Below are 13,537 nucleotides of genomic sequence, written 5' to 3' on the forward strand. Positions count from 1 at the left end.
GAATGCAAGGGATTTCTGTGTGTTAATTTTATATCCTGCAACTTTACCATATTCGTTGATTAGCTCTAATAATTTTCTGGTAGAGTCTTTAGGGTTTTCTATGTAGAGGATCATGTCATCTGCAAACAACGAGAGTTTCACTTCTTCTTTTCCTATCTGCACTCTTTTACTTCTTTTTCTTCTCTGATTGCTGTGGCCAACACTTCCAAAACTATGTTGAATAGTAGTGGTGAGAGTGGGCACCCTTGTCTTGTTCCTGATTTTAGGGGAAATGCTTTCAATTTTTCACCATTGAGGGTAATGCTTGATGTGCGTTTGTCATATGTAGCTTTTATTATGTTGAGGTATGTTCCTTCTATTCCTGCTTTCTGGAGAGTTTTAATCATACATGGATGTTGAATTTTGTCAAAGGCTTTTTCTGCATCTATTGAGATAATCATATGGTTTTTATCTTTCAGTTTGTTAATGTGGTGTATTACATTGATTGATTTGCGGATATTAAAGAATCCTTGCATTCCTGGGATAAAGCCCACTTGGTCATGATGTATGATCTTTTTAATATGTTGCTGGATTCTGTTTGCTAGAATTTTGTTAAGGATTTTTGCATCTATGTTCATCAGTGATATTGGCCTGTAGTTTTCTTTTTCGTGGCATCTTTGTCTGGTTTTGGAATTAGAGTGATGGTGGCCTTATAGAATGAGTTTGGAAGTTTACCTTCTTCTGCAATTTTCTGGAAGAGTTTGAGTAAGATAGGTATTAACTCTTCTCTAAATTTTTGGTAGAATTCAGCTGTGAAGCCATCTGGTCCTGGGCTTTTGTTTGCTGGAAGATTTCTGATTATAGTTTCAATTTCATTGCTTGTGATGGGTCTGTTAAGATCTTCTATTTCTTTCTGGTTCAGTTTTGGAAAGTTAAACTCTTCTAAGAATTTGTCCATTTCTTCCAAGTTCTCCATTTTATTGGCATAGAGCTGCTGGTAGTAGTCTCTTATGATCCTTTGTATTTCAGTGTTGTCTGTTGTGATCTCTCCATTTTCATTTCTAATTTCGTTAATTTGAAAATTAGGGCAGAAATAAATGCAAAAGAAACTAAAGAGACCATGGCAAAAATCAACAAAGCTAAAAGCTGGTTTTTTGAAAAAATAAACAAAATTGACAAACCGTTAGCAAGACTCATTGAGAAACAAACAGAGAAGAACCAAATTAAATGACTTTTCAAAATTTAATACTTTTGTTTTCTGAGAGACACTGTTATGAGAATGAAAGGGGTAGTCACAGACTGGGGTGAAATATTTGCGAGTCTCATATCTGACAGAGGATTTATATATCCAATACACAAGGATGTCTCTAAATTCCACAATACTAAAACAAAATACCAGTTGAATAAATGGACAGAAAGTTTGCAGACACTCACCAAAGATGATATATGGATGAGAAATAAACAAATGTACTTTGCTTATACTCAACAGCATTTTAGAAACAAAAACAAAGACCTGACAATATCAAGTGCTTCAGGGATTTGGAGCAACTGGAACTCTTACCCATTGCTGCTGGGAATATAAAATGATACAATCATTTGACACTTTTTCATAAAGTTAGCTGTATAATAAGACCCATAAACTTCATTAGTATGTATTCCTTTAAGAGAAATAAACACTTACAGTCATATAAAATCCTGGACAGAAATGTTTATAACAGCTTTGTTCATAATCATCCAAAAACCGAAAACCACCAAGATGTGTTTGCACTGATGACTGAACAGATACTTTTGTATGTCCGTGTAATTGGGTACTACTCAGCAGTGAAAACAGTTGATAGATGCCATAACATAGATGACTCAAATGAATAATGCCTAATGAAAGAAATTAGGCCCAGAAGGATACCTGCTATGATTCCATTTCAATGACATTTTGGAGAACATAAAACCAGGGGGGCTGAAAATAGATCAGGGCTGTCAGGAGCTAAATGTAGAGGGAGAGTTTGTTTAAAAAGTAGTTGGATAATGAAATTTTGGAGGATGATTGAGCTGTCCTGTATACTGCTGGCTGTGCTTGATACACGATTCTATGAAATGTCAAAACAGGAATGTATACCAACAGAGTTCAATTCAGTTCATCACCAACTTCTGGAGCTTGCTCAAACTCATGTCCATGGAGTCAGTGATGCCATCCAACTATCTTATCCTCTGTTGTCCCCATTTCCTCCTTTCAGTGATTCCCAGCATCCCACCAGGGTCTTTTCTAAAGACTTAGTTCTTCACATCAGGTGGCCAAAGTAATGGAGCTTCATTCAGCATTAGTCCTTCCAATGAATATTCAGGGTTGATTTCCTTTAGGATTGACTGGTTTGATCTCCTTGCAGTCCAAGGGACTCTCAAGAGTCTTCTCCAACACCACAGTTCAAAAGCATCAATTCTTCAGCCCTTAGCTTTCTTTTGGCTTCCCTGATAGCTCAGTTGGTAAAGAATCTGTCTGCAATGCAGGAGACCCAGGGTCACAAAGAGTCAGACACAACTGAGCAACTCAGTATCAGCCATCTTTATGGTTCAACTCTCACATCCATACTTGACTACTGGAAAAACCATAGCTTTGACTAGATGGACTTTAGTCTGCAAAGTAATGTCTCTGCTTTTTAATAGCTGTCTAGGTTTGTCATAGCTTTTCTTCCAAGGAGCATCTATTAATTTCATGGCTACAGTCACCATCTGCAGTGATTTTGGAGCCCAAGAAAGTAAAGTCTGTTACTGTTTCCATTATTTCCCCATCTATTTGCCATGAAGTGATGGGACTGATGCCATGATCTTAGTTTTCTGAACGTTCAGTTTTAAGCCAACTTTTTCACTCTTCTCTTTCACTGTCATCAATAGGTTCTTTAGTTCCTCTTCACTTTCACCCATAAGGGTGGTGTCATCTGCATATCTGAGGTTATTCATATTTCTCCCAGAAATCTTGATTCCACCTTGTGCTTAATCCAGCCTGGCATTTTGCATGATGTACTCTGCATATAAGTTTAATAAGCAGGGTGACAATATACAGCCTTGATGTACTGCTTTCCCAATCTGGAACCAGTTCTTTGTTCCATGTCCAGTTCTAATTGTTGCTTCTTGGCATAGTAATTTTAGTGTATGCAGATTAAAATATATATGATTTGTTAAAAAGAAAATAACTACTATTATTTCTACATTTGCCTATAAGAAGTTTTTCATTGCAAGATGAACCATTATTTATTATTTAAAAAGGGGGAAAAACACTCATTAATCTATAGCATGACAATGACTATAAAATGTATCCTGATTTCAAAATTGCTATGTGAAAAATATATATTTTAAAATAAGTATTGTATGATATTCACAAATTGGAGCTTAGTCTCCATCAAGTCATATACCCTAGTATTTTACTCTGAAAAACAAATACCAGATGCCTGAACAAGAGAGATTACCCATTTGTGGAGGGCTGGGACTGAGTGAGCAAGGAACCAGATGTTTCAAACAAGGGACTGGAGTGCTTTTAAACACAGCAAATGTCAGGAAAGGCAGTTGCTTCCCTCTGCATCCCCATATTCTGCCAAATGGTAACAGGGGAATCAGACTTCTAACCAGGGTTATTCTCTGAGTCCTGCATAATTATGATTACCTTTCACTGAGTATGAGATTGAAGCTACATATTAGTCCTTAAAAGTGCTTAGTATAGCCATATCTTTATATAAGAGAAATTAAATAAATTTCATTTCAAATATTTTTTTAAAAGACCAAATGCAAAATGTTAAGCTAGGATTGTCTTTCATAAGTGTACCTCCTTTAAGGGAAATTCAATATATAAATTATCCTAGAAATATATGAATTAGAGCAGGCTGTTATAAGGACATCTGATTGCTTACCTTAAATAATAATTAATGCCAACGCTCCTGCTGCTAAGTCGCTTCAGTCATGTCTGACTCTGTGCAACACCATAGATGGCAGCCCACCAGGCTCCCCTGTCCCTAGGATTGTCCAGACAAGAACACTGGAGTGGGTTGCCATTTCCTTCTCCAATGCGTGAAAGTGAAGTGAAAGTGAAGTTGCTCAGTTGTGTCCGACTCCTAGCGACCCCATGGACTGCAGGCCTACCAGGCTCCTCCATCCATGGGATTTTCCAGGCAAGAGTACTGGAGTGGGGTGCCTTTGCCTTCTTCGAATAATTCATGAAAACCCCTTTAAATAATAAATGTTTCACTGTGGTTTTAAACACCTCCTTTTAGCAAAATTTGATTTTCATGTGTTTCTTTGAGAACTTCTACCATAAATTTCATCTGTAGATGAAAAGTCAAATTTTGTGCATTTTATCTAAAATAAATAAATTGCTTCACACTTTAATGAAGCCTATAGTTGGTGGAGGTTGCTGTCAGCTTCAGAGTGACTAATTCAGTTATGTAAACACTACAGGCTCTGTGCCAGAGACAACAAATACTTATATCTTGGGAGAAACAGCAAAGACTGTAGAATTTCTAATCATCTCAAAATTAGTACTGGTACTTTATGATATTAATATATAGATACAATTCACACCATCACCATTAGTGTTTGATATATATTGTACACATACACAAAGACAGAATGAATAGATCCAATTAAACAAAAACTGGAAATACACTTAGGTCATAATTTTTTGTGTGATCAATGCATACCCAAACTGCTATTTATTCAGTGGTGTTGTGCTTTATGACATTAATGTACTCCTCCAGTCAATGTTCTGTAAAATTGTTTTAAATCTTGAATGAATTCTTCAATAAAATAATGAAACCTTTTGTTATGTACAGTTTTATTTAATGGTGTTGCTTGTCTATATCTTGAATGTTGAATTTTTTCATAGCTTAACAGTATTCAGAGACATGCAGACAGGTAGATACAACAGTTTTTCCCTATTTTCAGGCTCATTATTTTGTTAAGTGCAACTTTTTCCAGGAACAGAATTGGAATTTTTTTCCCCTCAAATTCTCATGAGATACTAGAACTAAACATCGTGAAGAGTGTTCTATCCAGTAAAAAGAATCTGGATTTCTTATTCCTAAATAATGAAATGTTGCTGCATATATGAAATAAAAAGGCAGAAGATACAATGAAGTATTACATGTGCTTAATATATATTCATTTATTAATGCATATGCCAGAGGATTGCATTGTACTATGCATTTGAAGACATTATTAACAAAGCACTTGCCTATCAATTTAACATAAATTAGTGGATCTTGCTGTCTGTGGTTTCATACCCAGTAACAGCATGGTTCTGGAAGTCATGATACTTTTCACTTGTTCTTAACATATTGGACCAGCTTGTTCACAAAGCAGTCACTGTTAACAGGGTCTTTATTCTGCATGTTTTTGTTGCCCACTAACAGTTATGACCATAAGTTACAATTACAAAGTACTGTTCTACAGCCAACTATTTAGGTACAGACTCTAAAAAGTCAAACCATAAAAATAGAGAAAGTGCAAATATTTATAAACTATTTCATATTCAAAATCCAACCTAGTTATATTTTTGTCTACTGAGCTGTAATAAGTTGTTTTCCTATTGCATTGTATGCATCTTGGGCTTATAAATAACATAAATTACAAAATTGTAAGCAATTTGTTCAGACTTCATTTTGCATTTTTCACTAAATAGCTGAAGACATGACTTTTTTCCTCCAGTGCAATATATAATAATGCTGCATTCAGTACAAATTGTTGAATATTTCTAAAAAGGAAACATTTAACTGATTATAGCACTCAGTAAAGAAGGAGTTAGTCATAACTGTCAGAAGGAAAACACTAACAGTATAGTTAATTATCATAGGTAATTTTAAGAAACAATCCTTCCGTCGTACTTCTAAACCAGTAATCCTATGATTTTCTAAAGAATGAAATTTGGTAAAGCCAAGACATAATGCTAGATGGCAAATGCTTCAAAACTTACCTTTTTTTTTTTTTTTTTTTTTTTTAACAAATGTGATGTGACCTTGGCAGTTTTAAGGAGCAAAGTTTTGTTGATATATCAAACATGTTAACAAACTATTTAGCATTGCTTTGCATAAGTTTGCTTTAAGAGCATTTCTTCACAGTGATATTTCAGAAAGGCTGGAAACTGGTCAGCATAAAATATTTCCCACCTTTTCTATTTTATTTTGTATGCAAAAATCATCACAATATATCTGCAACTATAAAATTACAAATGCTTTCTAGAAGTAACTGCATGTCTAGTCATGGTAGAAAAGGGTATTTGTAAGACATCTATTATGAGGTAAGTCTAAATAAAACAGAATTTGAGTAACAAATGCTTTCATATCTACCAGATATATAAACCAACATAACAAGGATAACTAATGGACAAACTCAAAAGACTGTGTTTTAGTATGTTTAATGGATGAGAAACTGGTAATGAAATAAACATTTTAAAAGATACTCTGGATATTTCACTGAACATCATGATTTTGGCACTTCATGGGACATTTATTTCTCAAAGACCAGAATTAGTGTAAAAGTTCTGCAGTTTTCCCACATACCTTGTAGACATTGTACTTGAGCACTGGCAAACACTGAAATGTAGTGAAATAAACATTCCCCTGTATTTGCACATGCATGCAGTAGTCAAACAGTTTGTGAATTCTCAGAGATGCTATTTTGGGGTATGGTATTGTTTCAAGCACTCTCTTCAGCATATCTTGTTTCAGATTTAAGTCTTACAAATTCTTTAGCCACATCGTCACTGGTCCTCTGAGAGAGGATTCTAAGGATAGTCAAACCGGTTTCATCCATAGAGACATTTTTCAAAAGGGGATACCATGCCCCGTGGCTCCCCTTTTCGGCTATACTCTGGAGCTGAATTACTGTCATTCCAATAATTCGATCTTCTCTGGCAAAGCAGTAATCTTTAACCGAAAGGTGGAGTTCATAGGCTCCTGGGCGGTTTTCTTTACTCAGAGTGCTGTTGGATTAAAAACAGGGATTTTGAGCATTTTCAAATAGGGATCGATATGGTTCTAATAGACTGTGGAAAATTTTATACATTGTTTAGAATGTTGTATTGGCAAATAAAGTGTCATTGCATTTTAACTCTGCAAATATTCTTTACATTTTCCTTATTTTTTTTTTTTTATTTTTTAAATTTATTTTTTTATTTTTCAGTGGGTTTTGTCATACATTGATATGAATCAGCCATAGAGCTACACGAATTCCCCATCCCGGTCTCCCATCCCACCTCCCTCTCCACCCGATTCCTCTGGATCCCCCCAGCCCAACAGGCCCGAGCACTTGACTCATGCCTCCCACCTGGGCTGGTGGTCTGTTTCACCACAGATAATATACATGCTGTTCTTTCGAAACATCCCACCCTCCTCTTCTCCCACAGAGTTCAAAAGTCTGTTCCGTACTTCTGCGTCTCTTCTTCTGCCCTGCATATAGGGCCATCATTACCATCTTTCTAAATTCCGCATATATGCGTTAGTATACTGTAATGTTCTTTATCTTTCTGGCTCACCTCACTCTGTATAATGGGCTCCAGTTTCATCCATCTCATTAGAACTGATTCAAAAGAATTCTTTTTAACGGCTACATTTTCCTTAGAATGTATTTACATTGCTATTACTCAGCAATCTAACTTAAAAACTCCTTCTTTTCCTAGATAGAAATAGGAAATCAATCTAAAAATGCTTGACTGCTCCCTGATGTTAAGGATATTACTAGAAACTGGAATTAAAATATTATGTTGTCATTAATCATTGCAGGCAAGGTCTCCCCAGTGATATAGGGGTAGGAGGGGTTACTAAGGGTCATGGAAGCTAGACTGGGGGGAGGGGTACCTTTTGGAAGCGTTTCTGTGCCATTGTTTCAACATACATTATTACCAATTCCTTTCTCTACCTCAGACTCCTGGATAAGCTATTATATGTAGGAGCCTTTTCTCAGGGAAATACACTGCTCAGACTATCAAGCACTATGCATAACATGCTAAATTGGATACAAATCTCCAGAGTAAATCAGTTCCAGCAGTGCCTGGTGCTTCAATGCCAGTTTTTTCGTATGGCAACTGTTAGACCTGTCAAGATTGGGGCTGAGGCTGGCCTCTTCTAATAACGACCCAAGACAGCTTGTCAACGCAGAACTGAACCTAATGAAGAAGGCTGAGTGGTGAAATGCCGAGGATAATCCCCCCTGTCCCTTATTTTAATTCCTCCTCAGATAGTCCTGATTTTCTAATGAACATACTTCTATTCCTCAGTGGTACATGCTTCCAGATTTCTTCCTTTTCTAAGTGACTTTTTTCTGATCAAATATTTTGCCAAGTCAGACTTTCGCTTCCAGGAGACATGGACAACTAATCTGTGTACTTATTTTAGAGACAGCCTGAAATGACACTCAGGAAAATGGAATACTGGGGGGTGAAGAATAGAATGGCAAAATATGACAGGCTCTGGGACTTTTTGTGAATTAAAATGAATCAAAATGCTGCCTTTTCCCCAGAATTGTGGTCTTGGTAGCTCATCGCATTATATCTGAATTTGCATTATTCAGGTATTTCTAGAACCTTTTGGAAGACTTTTTAAGTGGATCAAAGTTTTTGTGTAATTTGGAGGAGTAGATAGGTGGATTCTTGTGAGCTGGTTTGTTAGCAGGCATTATTAGAACCCTTTTAATAGATGTAGTAGGATAGTTAAGTTTTAATGAGTGCTAAGAGTTAATTATTCAGAAAAACAGTGCTGAAAGGTCTCTGGGAAACCAAGAATGCGAAATAATGAACAAAAGCAGTAAGGGAAGCTTGGTAAGTGTGCATGCATGCATGTGTGTGCATGTGTGTGTGTGTGTAAGCTTGGTAAGTGTGCATGCATGCATGTGTGTGCGTGTGTGTGTGTGTGTGTGTGTGTGTGTGTGTGTGTGTGTGTGTGTGTATGAAAGTCCCTAGGGCTTTGACTTATGTTCCCTTCCCCTCGGCTTCTTATCTGTCCCTAGGTCAGTTCATCTAGATTTGTAGAATTAATTACATCTATATAGATAATTCTCAATTTATATCTAACCATATATTTGATATGTCCTCTTGGATGTACAATACCCATCTCCAAATTAATAGATTTAAAAGAAAATCTTTGCTTTCCTCATGGCCTGTCCCTACTCTCCCACCTCAGCAAGTGAATATCTACCCAACTGCTTATGCCAAAAACTAGGAGTCATCCTTGATTTCATTCAGTGCCAGATAACTTCCATTTGCTCCACCTGGATCAACTCTGCATTCTTCTCCTTGTACTTTGAAGGAGGATGCTGACCTGAAAGGACTGCACCCACTGAGTTTCTCTGTGCTCTGGCTTCCAGTGGGGTTTAGCCAAAAGAGAGCATCATTGGAGCCAGAGATAATGATGCGAGTGAGGGCAGACTTTATTTCTTTGGCTTCTTGCCTGTGAGGCTCTTCAAGTAAGCTGTTTGTCTCCACAGAAGGTCACTTTCCTAGTAAGTGAGTGACTACATATGAAGTTTTCACAGTCCCAATTTTAGTAAAAGCTCTTCTCCTTTAGTTGCAGTGGTGTAATAACCTGGCTACAACTAGCCCCATTATTTTCTCAGGTTCCTATTTAAAAGTCAGAGAGGCTTCCCTGAACACCTCACCTTAGCAGCCAACAGACCATCCTATCACATTGTTTTAATACTATGCTTAGTATTCACTATCATATGACAGCTTTTTATTTGTTTATGATTTTGTTTATCAAATTTTCTTAATATCTAGAGTGTGACTTCCATGAGAGCAAAGCCCTCCTATTACAGTTTTCTTCATTTGCCTTGGATCAATGATGAACAGGAATCCTTAAGCCTATAGGTTTTACTCTCCTTAGCAAAGCCCAGGGCCATTCCTACTCTGCGAGTCCCTCATAGGTGTAGCTATATGATGCCTATTGCCTGGTTGAAAAATGGAGCTGGGTTGTAACTTACAACTGAAATGTTTCATTATACTTTGGTGACCATGTGTTGCTTTTTGTTTTTGTGCCTTGTTTTCTCTTCTTGTCTCCGAGGTTGGGTCCCAGCATACAGACTTCCACAAAGGGGCGGAACATTGCTGTGGTCTGCCAGTTTAAGTCATTAATAGCAATCACTAAAAAACAGAAGGAAAAGGAAATGAATATAAAGTGTTAGCAAACCCATGTGTGGAATCCTAGGCTTTCCCTTTGATCTTTAAAGTGGATATCTATTTCTAAAAATGATGTATGAAGCTGGGACTTGCATTTAATAACACCCTAACCCCACTGACGAGGACTAAGAAAAATAATTTTCTTTCTGGACCACATGCTTGATAGGGCTTTCAGCTCTAAGCCATGTGGTGTTGGGATGGCAAAAAGCTGTAATTAAAATGACAATTGTTACTACTGAAAAGTTATGACTCTTGTTTAGGTGAAAACATGATGCTTTTCATATTAAAATTATGATATGCTCATGAAATATTTAGAAAACATACAGAAAATAGATTAAGAGAAAAATCTATAATTTTATCACTCAGAAGAAATGACTTAATATTTTGGTGTGATGCTTTCAATCTTTGTATATAGAATAGGATCATAATGTATTGCAGTCTTAAAAATAGTTTCATTTTTTTAAGTCCATCATGGATAGCATTGTAATTCATTATATATTTTCCAACAGAAAATATTTAATTATGTGTAGATTTCATTCAATATTCAACAAATCACTTGTTGCATATTATGGCAGATTCCTAATTTCAGGCATCATAAATAATACTTAAGTGAATATTCTTATACATACGTCTTTGTTCATTCTTTGATGATGGTGATGGTATCCTTAAGGAGGTGTCTTATAATTAAATTTGCTAATTCAGGAGGTTCATAAAACTTCTAGCATTTGGTATACATCAGCAAAATATTTTTTGAAAAACATTTAACAACACTGGCATATATAGTCATGCCCACTTATCTGTATGCTTATTAATACCATATATAATCTATTATATACCATAACAGTGTTAGTTTAGTGAAACTTGAAATACATTAGAAGGCCATGGTTTTGATGAAAGTAGATACTATTTAAAGTGACTGTCCATGATAATATAAAAATAGAACATGGTTCTATTGAGCAAAGTATTAATCATTAAATTGCATCTTCAAAATGACCCCTGAATTCAGATTTCATTTTTATAATATAAAGCCAATGGATTTGACCACCCATTAAAAAAAAAAAATCAAACCAGTTGTTGGAAATCACATAGAAAAAGTAGGTAGATTATGTGGATAGTAAGAATGTACTGAGTTAACATCTAAAATGTCATTGGTAAGTTGGAGGCAACCACAGCCTCAATCATAGAGAACACAGTCATACAGTTCTGAAATGTAGTCATCAATGTATTTAAACCATTTAGACTTTTCAAGTAATATAGGTTAAATATCTATGCTATTAATTTCTTTGTTTAAAAAGTTTCAGATTCATAAAGGTATTCTAAGCATGCCCTAAAATAATTTAATATTGATTTTAAAAAACAGGGTTTCCAGAAAAAAAAATTTTTGATATAATTATTTTTTGAGAGGTTAAATTCTTATAGGCTGTTTGATCTACCTGAACCCAAAATATACCTTTTACAGTGACTTTATGCTCTCCGGTTCCTGGAGTGGCGGTGATGTCCACATGAACAGATATCTGGCCCACTGAATCTTTGGAGGGGCGACCTGCAAATCAGCAAAAGTTTACTGATCTGACCTTTCAGACCACTTAATAAGGAACACTGACATTCTGTGCATCGGTGACTTTAAAGTGTGATCATGAAAACAAATGGTTCTTTTTGTTAACCACACATAATTGATACTGATACATGTTCACTAAGTTAAATGTGCTATGCAGGTTTGAGTCTTGGTAATCATATTTAGCCCATTTAGCTAAACTTTCACAGTCCTCAGATACCAGAAGGCATCCTATTAGTATTACTATTGTTAAAAAGAAAAAAAAAACAACTTGAAGTTGCCTTGCTCTAGGCACTTAATAAAGCTCTCCTCGTCACTTTGTATGAAGACGTGTCCCTGCCCTTCACTCCTTTCTGAAGTGCTCTTCTCGAGCGTGCCACGCCGGAGCAGCAGGGGTACAGAGACGGCTCTGCAGAGCGCCGGCCGCACGGGGCCCACGCTCAGGACCGGGAGAGCAGTGCACACACTGCTGCGTGTCGTGTGCTGTGCTCTAAACAGGTGCCTTTATAATTGGATGATGTACAAAGGAATAAGCAACCCCACCCTGAAAAAGGTTAGTCAAGGGTTAAGAATGTTGTACTGGAAAGTGCCTGTGATGCCACACCTGGTTCTCTGATGGGAATCTGTGATGTTCTCAAGTCTTGGTTTTCTTATTTGTAAAATAGGCATAGCTGCATCAACCTCATATACACACATACACACACCTATTAATGTATCATCTATAAACATATACATTTTTTTCTCAAATAGAAACACATACTCTAATTATCCTTTACCTTACCTTTGTCTTTTTACCTAAAAATGTATTAAGATCATTCCATTTCCACATATACAAAGCTATGTCCCACTCTTTAATATGGTCTGGAATATCACAGCATTAACTGCAAAGTCAAGATTTCCTGAATACTTGCTTAAAAAACAAATCATTAATCTGCTTACAAATAATGGAAACATTAAAATATTTAAAATAATATTTAGCCCTTATTCCATTTTATGGACATACCATTATTTATCTAAACACACTTTGGTTGTTTCTAGTCTCTTGCTCTTATGAATTATAATGAATAATTACTTTTCATGTTTACAAATTTATCTATAGTATAATTTCTACAAATGGTATTTGTCAAATGTAGGTGGAACCTCATTTTGCCCCATAGAGATTTTAACCATCTGCAATATATATGAGATTAATAAGAATCTTATTTTCATGAAATAAACGGCTAATGACGAAGCTGAAAAGAAGAGATTCTAAGAGACTTCCACTTTCTAACTTGAGAAAAAAATCACTGCATTTCAGCCAGAACCTCTTAACAGGATCTGCGGAGAAAACCTGGTTCACCACAAGCACCACTCTCACCCCCACCCTGCCCCAACCATTTGTTACTAAAAGGACTGAAAGACAGGAAGTGATCACTTCGGGCATTAGCCAAGGAGCTGCTCATTGATCTGTGAGAAGTGTTTCCTTTTCCTGACGTGAAGAAAATTCCAAGAGAAGTAATCCTAAAGTACTTGCTGAAAGTGCCAGCTAGATGAGCATTTCATTTTTTAATTGGCTGCCTACTTAGCAGACAGTATAACCTGAGCATGGCCAAGTGGGGGACAGCATGCCACAGTGTGTGCCGGGACCTCCCTCTCTGCTTAAGGTCACAGTTGCTGAGAAATATAGGAGGTGGCTCCTGAATGGGCTTGAAGTGCCAGCGTTCGGGGACAAGAGAGGGAAAGTGTGACCATAGGCTCTGGTTTTATCAGGGATTGTCACCGACATGGTGAAGAGGCAAGCATCTCAAAGGAATGTGTGTGCCCATACACCCAGGTGGGGTGCAGCAGGAAAAAGTGGCCAGGTCTTGAGTCTTGGA

At 36.5% G+C, this 13,537-nt stretch overlaps 1 protein-coding gene across 2 annotated transcripts in view; it reads right to left on the reverse strand.

Moving 5' to 3' along the window:
- Positions 1 to 6,454: 6,454 nt before the first annotated feature.
- Positions 6,455 to 13,537, reverse strand: part of UNC13C (unc-13 homolog C) — a 621,734-nt gene continuing 614,651 nt past the window's right edge. For both annotated transcript variants that reach the window (XM_065940669.1, XM_065940670.1), the window contains 3 exons: positions 11,577 to 11,669; positions 9,931 to 10,090; positions 6,455 to 6,940 (listed from right to left, as the gene is read on the reverse strand). In XM_065940669.1, the coding sequence (XP_065796741.1) occupies positions 6,655 to 6,940; positions 9,931 to 10,090; positions 11,577 to 11,669 (539 nt within the window). In that variant the 3' untranslated portion in view covers positions 6,455 to 6,654. The remainder of the gene's footprint in view (positions 6,941 to 9,930; positions 10,091 to 11,576; positions 11,670 to 13,537) is intronic.

This window comes from Muntiacus reevesi, chromosome 7 (assembly GCF_963930625.1).
Source record: "Muntiacus reevesi chromosome 7, mMunRee1.1, whole genome shotgun sequence".
Classification (NCBI taxonomy): Eukaryota; Metazoa; Chordata; class Mammalia; order Artiodactyla; family Cervidae; genus Muntiacus; species Muntiacus reevesi.